The 7,874-nt window shown below is 44.6% G+C and overlaps 1 protein-coding gene across 1 annotated transcript; it reads left to right on the forward strand.

Moving 5' to 3' along the window:
• Positions 1–306: 306 nt before the first annotated feature.
• On the forward strand, positions 307–7,224 carry TLR4 (toll like receptor 4). Its single transcript, XM_009915776.2, has 3 exons — positions 307–875; positions 1,693–1,859; positions 3,143–7,224. Exons 1-3 carry the CDS (start codon positions 735–737, stop codon positions 5,400–5,402), a joined length of 2,568 nt encoding a protein of 855 aa, XP_009914078.2. The 5' UTR covers positions 307–734; the 3' UTR covers positions 5,403–7,224.
• Positions 7,225–7,874: the final 650 nt, after the last annotated feature.

Here is a 7,874-nt window from a genome sequence, read left to right on the forward strand (position 1 = left end):
GTGCCTCTCCTAGCTTGCTGCCCCCAGCAACCCACCCAAGAAAAGGGTGAGGAGGGGCATAAGGTCCTGGGCTCTGACTACTCAATGAATCTCTAGTATTTACTCCTTGTGCCTGGCCATGTGCAGCTTGTTCCTGCAATAATTGTAATACTGAGCTCCAAACAGGTGGATAAAACCTAGATGTATGTTCATAAGAGGTCAGCCATAGGTAAACCTGTTGTTACTTGGCTCAGGAAAACATTTGCCACAGCTGAGTACTTCTCCACTACTTGCCAGTGTGGTGTAGCTGGGAGCATGGCAGGGGTACAAAGGCAGAGTCATTCGCTCTATCCAGTGCATTTGAATTATGGGATGTGAAGTATGACCTTCCAGAAATTGGATCCAGAATTTCCCAAAGTTTCCCTTTTTTTGCCAATTTGACCAGAGCTAATCTGAGGCAATCAAGTGACACACTGATACAATCCATACTTCTCTTTGATTTCTAGTCCAAACTATACATCTCATTACTTCCTTTTTTCTTGTTTTTTAAAAAAGCTTTTTCTTTTTTTTTTTAAAAAAACAATTGCAAGAACAGCAATTCACTCAGAGCACGTCTAAAAACCAGGCAGCTACTGGTTTCACTTCCCTCCTTGGTCTCTGCAACTCTCAGCGATGTGCAGTGAGAAGCAGGAGTGGTGAAACACAGTCCTTGCCATTTCAGAAGGTTTCTCACTCCAGGTCCTTGAGTGATACCCATGCTGCTTTCTCCTGCATGCCCAGCCCCTCTGAAGATGCCCAGGAGAGGATCTCTTGCCCTGTGGACACTTGTGGTGCTGCTGCAACTGGCGCTTGTCCCATCACAGCTGGCAGGCTACCTCCTCAATCCCTGTTTGGAGGTACGTGATCTCTAAATGAGCACAAAATCCTTCTGTTTCTCTGGTGCAACTTTTCCCTCTGCTTAGGAGATTTGTGCATCAAGTCTGTTGTGTGTTAGTTGTCTTACAAAAGCCCATCTTTTTTCCAAGGCTGTTACCAAGGCAATTGAATCGTTTGAAGTAAATGCTGGTCTCAAAAACATCTAAGAACCAAAACCAGCAGCATGAACCATTTTTCTTGTTGGCTTTCTGTACCCCTGAGGTTACTGCAGTACAGTTAATCTAATAGATTATGTTTCCCTTGGAAGAGATCCAAGCCTTGTCTATAATTTCTGCAAAATAAGGTATTTTTGCCTGATTTGTACTGTAGAGTGATTTCACCAGTACCCCAAGTACCTGGCACTAATCAACTGCCTTTTACAAACTTTTGCCGATGATTATTATTTACAGAATAACTTCGTTTAGAACTGCCTGCTTATCTGCAGTGTAACAAAGCTGAGAGCTGATCCTGGACAGAAAATGCATCCTTGTGCGTTTGTTTTGCTGGCTCTCGCAAAGGTTGCTGCCAGTTCATCCATAGCCTCAAGGAACACTGTCCTGTAGTTTTGCACCTGCTTCAACCAGCAAGAAATGTAGCTCTTTCTGAAGAGTAGGACTGGTTCTATTAGAAGTGGGAAAAATGCTTAGGATATATAAGATTATTTCCTAAAACTCAGGGCAGCTCATTTAGAAATTAACTACAAGGTTAGTCATTCTGCTCCTGCTTTCCTGACAGTGTAATTTTCTCACACTTCATAAGAGCAGATGTTGACCATGATTGGATCTGCCCCTCTTACAGGTCAGCCCTAACAGAACTTTCAGATGCATGGGACTGAATGTCTCTGGAGTTCCTGCTGAAGTCCCAAATACCACCCAGAATTTGGATCTCAGTTTCAGCAATCTGAAATCACTGGGGTCAAATTATTTTTCATCAGTCCCTGAACTTCAGCTTCTGGATCTTACAAGGTAATGAGCTGTTTTATGTGGATACTGGTTAACCTTGTTCATCAGCTGGGCCACTGTAGTTGCTTATTTTGGGGTCTGTTGGTCTTGGCTGTTCATTTTTTTTTTTTTTGCTTGTGACTTTATCCCTGTGTCTGTCTCTCTGCACATCCCCATGGTCAAGGGATGTACAGCTTTTACTTCAGTTCCGGAGTGCATACTCTCTGCACAGAGCTGGATCTGTCAGTCTGATCTTGTAGGTTGGGATGTGAGAAGGAGAAGGAAGATGTTTTACTTCTCTCTGAACAAGAAAAATGTCAGACTTTTCACTGTTACAAAAACTCTGAAGTGGAACATCTTGGGTGAGCTGTTTTTCTAATCAGTTTAAAAAAATAAAATGAAGGTACATTCATTTTCTAAAAGGCTGTTTTAAAATATCAACATATTCTCTTTTCCCTTCTCACATGCCTGGGGGAGGAGATGGGGGAGGCTTATTAGCAAATTTGAATTGATGTATAATTTCCATTGACTTGAGACAACAGTTTCTCTGGGTAAATTGTTTCACTGAAAAATGTCACTCAGTCCCATCACAGTTACAGCTCCAAAGTGGCTGAGTGGCAGAGCAGGTTTGCTGTAAGGCACTATCTGGAATATAAAACTAATTTTGCTTGAATTCATTGCTGAATGGATTTGGGTCTCAAATTCTGGATTTTCCTATATGAAACCACCTTTAGGTGGCCACCTTCTTTTTCCCCTCTTCCTTTCCTCCTTTAGAGCCAACATAGCCTGGGGTCTGTTCCCTCTCAGATATTATCAGCAAAACAGCTGACACAGTTGTGAGCTTTGCCACTGCTGCATCATGCTGGTGCCAGTGGGACTGCCCAGATGTGGCTGAGGCACAGCCTGAAGGCTGTGAAGGTGCAAGGTGTAAGGGAGTGCTGTATCTGGTTGGCCCTGCCATCAATGATGGTTATTACGATGCTACTTTGGCCTGAACAGAAAGCTAGAATTCTTCTTTCCTACTGCCTGCATGAATTTTTGACCTTCACCGTGGCTCAACATCTCTTGCTTTGCAATTGAACTTCAGATTTAGAGAGGGAGAAGGAAGTGAGAGAAGGTCCTCTGCTGTGGAAGGGCTTCCTTTGCACATTCAGGAGTGCTGGGTCTGCCCAGCACAGTAAAGCCAAACGAACCCCCAGTGTGAGGCTGAACCTGAGAATGTTGCACCAGTGCTTAGTGCTGTAGCATTAGTGAACGTGAAAGGGACAGTGTTTCATGCACATTTATTCTCTTTTCCTGGCCAACAGGTGCCAACTCCATACAATAGAAGATAACTCCTTTAAGGATCTTCATAAACTTTCCACCTTAATTTTAACTGCCAATCCTCTCCAGTACCAGGGGACAGCAGCCTTCTACGGCTTAACATCTCTGAAAAAACTAGTACTGGTGGAAACCAACATAACCTCTCTGACTGACCTACCCATTGGACACTTGCATACCCTGCAGGAGCTGAATCTGGGCCACAACAACATTGTTTCATTGAAGCTTCCCAAGTATTTCACCAACCTGACCTCTCTCAGGCACCTGAGCTTTCTCTCTAACAAGATCACATATATCTCCAAAGGAGACCTCGATGCCCTGAGGGAAGCGAACAGGCTGAATCTCACACTGGTACTTTCCTTGAATAATATAAAATACATACAGCCAGGGTCCTTTGCAAAGATTCACCTTGGTGAGCTGGTTCTAAGGTCCTCTTTTGAGAACTTCAATGTGATGCACACTTCTCTTCAAGGCCTGACTGGTTTACAGGTCACCAGACTAATAGTTGGAGAATTCAGCAACAGTCGGAGACTGGTAGACTTTCAGAGCGGACTCTTGAGTGGACTGTGCCAGGTACAAATGCAAGAGTTTGTCTTAATCTGTTTCAGAGGATTTGAGAATAACACAGACACTCTTTTTAACTGCATAGGCAATGTCTCCAGTATTCGGTTGGTGGACCTCCAACTTGAAGAGGTGTCAGAGGTTCCTATGTTCTCTCAAGTGAAACAGCTGGAATGCAAGAAATGCAAGTTTAAGGAAGTGCCTGCCATGAAGCTGTCTCTTTTCAAGGAGCTGAGAGTGCTTCGTATTACCAAGAGCAAACACCTCAATAGCTTCCAGCAGAAATTTGAGAGTCTGAGTAACCTGGAGGTCATAGATTTGAGTGAGAATCGCCTCACCTTCACTGGCTGCTGTTCCCCTCAGTTTCGCAACTGTCCAAATTTGAAACACTTGAACCTAAGCTTCAATTCTGACATCAGTGTGACTGGAGATTTCACTAATGTAAAGGATTTGTTATATTTGGACCTTCAGCACACAAAGTTGTTCGGTCCTGGCTCCTACCCTGTCTTTCTATCCCTTCAGAAACTCATTTACCTTGATATTTCCTATACCAGAACTCTTGTTAAATCCCAGTGTACATTTTGTGGCTTGAACTCTTTGCAAGTGCTCAAGATGGCAGGCAACTCCTTTGAGAACAATAAATTGGCCAACAACTTCAAAAACCTAAGTCACCTCCACACCTTGGATATTTCAAGTTGCAAATTAGTACAGGTGGATCAAAGTACATTTGATGCCCTCTCTGAACTAAAAGAGCTAAACATCAGCAACAATAAGTTGCTGAGCTTTGATCCTGTAGTCTACAAGCCGCTCCGAGCCCTCACAGCCCTGGATTTTAGCAACAACCAGCTGAGTGTTCTGTTGGAGTCAGCCCTGGAAATCCTGCCTGATAGTCTGGTCCAGTTAGACATCTCTCGAAACCTGTTTGAATGCTCTTGTGTATACTTGAACTTTCTGAAATGGATCAAGGAAAAGCAGGAGCTACTGCAGAACAAGGAGTTGATGATATGCCACACGCCTGCATCCATGAATAGCGTGAGCCTGTCTAGCTTTGATCTGTCGTCCTGCCATCTCAATGCAAGTACAGTGTCATTCTCAGTGATCACGTTGCTTGCTGCAGTGGTGTTCCTTTTCCTGATTTACAGGTACTACTTCCAGCTATACTACTCATTGGTGCTGCTCAGTGGGTGTAAACACTCTGCAGAAAGGGGTGACACCTATGATGCATTTGTTATCCACTCCAGCAAAGACCAAGAATGGGTGATAAAAGAGCTGGTTGAACCCTTAGAAGGAGGAACACCTCCCTTCCAGCTTTGTCTTTACTACAGGGATTTCCTACCAGGGATACCCATTGTCACCAATATCATCCAAGAAGGTTTTCTGAGTAGCAGGAATGTCATCGCAGTCATCTCTACTAACTTCCTGGAAAGTAAGTGGTGTAGCTTTGAGTTTGACATTGCCCAGTCCTGGCAGCTTGTTGAAGGAAAGGCTGGAATCATCATGATTGTACTAGAAGAAGTGAATACGGCCTTGCTGAGGCAGAGGCTGGGGCTGTCCCGATACCTGAAGAGGAACACCTATCTGGAGTGGAAAAACAAGGAAATAAGTAGGCACATCTTCTGGAGGCAGCTGACAGGAGTCCTGCTAGAAGGCAAAAAATGGAATCACGAGGCGGTGAAGCTCATGTGAAGAGAAAGAGAGATCACTTCTCTCCTGTCTCCCATCCTGGCCATGGCTGATGGCTGGTGCTCAGGCGTTGCTTCTTCTGTGGCTGTTCAGAGTTGGAGGAAGTGGATGGAGGCACTGTAAAAGCACTACAGAAATACCTGCCTTGCTGGTGACCCTTTCTCAAAGGAACTTGCAAGCTAAGGAGTGACAACAGCTAGAAGAGCTGCACGTGCCTGAGCTCCATGTTTGTCTGCAGCTGTCAACCAAAGCTGGTCCAGCAATCCACACAGGTCTGGTGGGTTGGTGAACAGACGGACTGCTCTTACTGTCATTTGTCTGCCTCTGAAACTGAACTTGCATTCTGGGGCCATTTACCCAGTGGAACTTCAGGGTCCGTTGCTTTGAGTGGACCCCAGGATCTCCAGGGGAGAGCAAAGGTGCAGGATTCTTGGCTCTAAAAATGGTGGGAAACAGAAACAAGATTTGAATCCTGAAAGTCTTGGGTCCGCCTCCTTAGGCACCATGACTCAGGGGAAAAACCCTACAGAGAGAAATGGGATGCCCTACAGCCATAAACCACCTGGCAGCTACTTAGTGAAGCTGAGCAGTTATGTTGTCAGTGTGGGGGGAGGTTGCCGTTGGTGGGAAATTTCCCCAACATGTTTATTTTGGTTTTCTTTAGACCAAAACCAAATACTGAAACCCCCAAATATTTCCATCACCTGCAACTCTTATTTATATTCAGATTATATAGCATTTGAGAGAGTGGTTTGAGGTTTTCTTGTGGGATCCAAAAATCAGTGCGACCAGAAGAAGCCATAGAAATGCTTAACACCTTTAAAATCAAGGTATTTCTTTGCTCCAACTGCTTCTCATCACCCAATATTTCTGGATATACTATGTGGGACTGACCTATATGAGTAAGATTGAGCCTGAGCAAAATGTTTTGATGTTTACAGCCAGCCAGTTCTAGCATAAGCTTTTCCACTCTCTGCACTAGCCTTACTTCTGTTGGAAGGTGCTGTAGGAGCTTCCAGCCCGTGGGTTGAAATGGACTTCAGATATGTTCAGACCTAGCAATGAGGCTGAGAGTCCCTCTTCCTTCCCCCCCATCAGTTTGTGGCAGCCTCTGGTCCTGGTAGGCATCTCCACATGTGTGGTCAGCCTTTCCCAGGGTTCAGCTGCTAGGTTGAACAGGATGGTCACTGGACAGGAGAGTTCTGCCTTTGTTTCAATAAGAACGTGCCTGACATTTTGCAGGGAGAAGAGATAGAGGAGAAAAGTCTGGGTTAGATAAACTAAATGTATCCCAGCACTGCCCTGAATAAAGGGAAGGAAAGTCTAAATGCCACTGAATCGTATTACAGAGCACTCCATTGATGTGTCGAATATTGAATAGTGCTGGAGTATTGCTCTCTATTTATGAAAGGCTTTGGTTGGGATTAATCACTGAATTACTCTAGTTTTAAACTTGCAAATCCTTCTATAATCAATGACGTTCTACAGAGGTAAAACAGAAGCAATTGAGTGGTGAATCAGATCTGATATTTATTCAGAAGAAAGGGCCTGATCCATCTCGCTTTTCTAAGCACCAGTCAGTGACTTCTCCGTGGAAGCCAGTGATAAGTGAGATCAACATCAGACACTGTTTGAAAAAGAGGGAGAGCCAGTTCTAGGGCTTGCGCTGGCAAAAGCTGAATCACAGTTCCCTCTCTATGTGTGGTGTCAGTAGTATATTGGGATAACACTACCAAAAAACCCCACAGCCCTCTCTACGTTTTTTTGTGACCCATGAGACGAAGCTTTAATAAAACTAAGCCCGATGCTGTGTTCACTTGCCCAGCATGTTTGTTTTGCATCTGCTAAGTACTGTTGCAGCAATTTCCAACGTGCGGTGCGTGCTCCTTACCACTGCTGTGATTGATGGGTCCTGAGCGCTGCATCTTGCCAGCAGACCTGCCTCCTCACCCAGGGGCAGGGGCTGCTGGAGCTGGGGAGGGGGTGCACTAAACCAGGGCACAGCTCGAGGTTCCCTGGATTGAAGCCAAAGGAAAGCACGGAGGACAAAGCAAATATTAGCCTGGATTTCAGCAGCTACAAGTTAAATTGGAAAACAAAAGAAGGAAAATTAAATGGGGTGGGAGTTCCTGCTCCTGAATTGAGCAGCACTGAAGCTACATTTCTCCCTCACTCTTTCTCTCTGTGGCTCCTCTACAAAAATTGTGTATATGTATTCCTGGCACAAAGCACAGAGTCCTATGATTCTTAATTGTAATTATAATAATGAGTTTCAGAAAGCCTGCAAGTGGTTCTGGGCATTATAATAAGGGGTTAGGACAGTATTGTGTAAAAAGCGAGTGTTTGTTGAATATCAGAGCAATTTCAGGAGGAGAGCTGGGGTGATGCTGAGAGGAGGCTCCCAGCTGTACAATTTAAAAAGAAACCAGTCACTTGTTCTTCTTTTCCTATTCAGAGTCTCCACAGCAGAGATGG

This window comes from Haliaeetus albicilla, chromosome 26, assembly GCF_947461875.1.
Source record: "Haliaeetus albicilla chromosome 26, bHalAlb1.1, whole genome shotgun sequence".
Classification (NCBI taxonomy): domain Eukaryota; kingdom Metazoa; phylum Chordata; class Aves; order Accipitriformes; family Accipitridae; genus Haliaeetus; species Haliaeetus albicilla.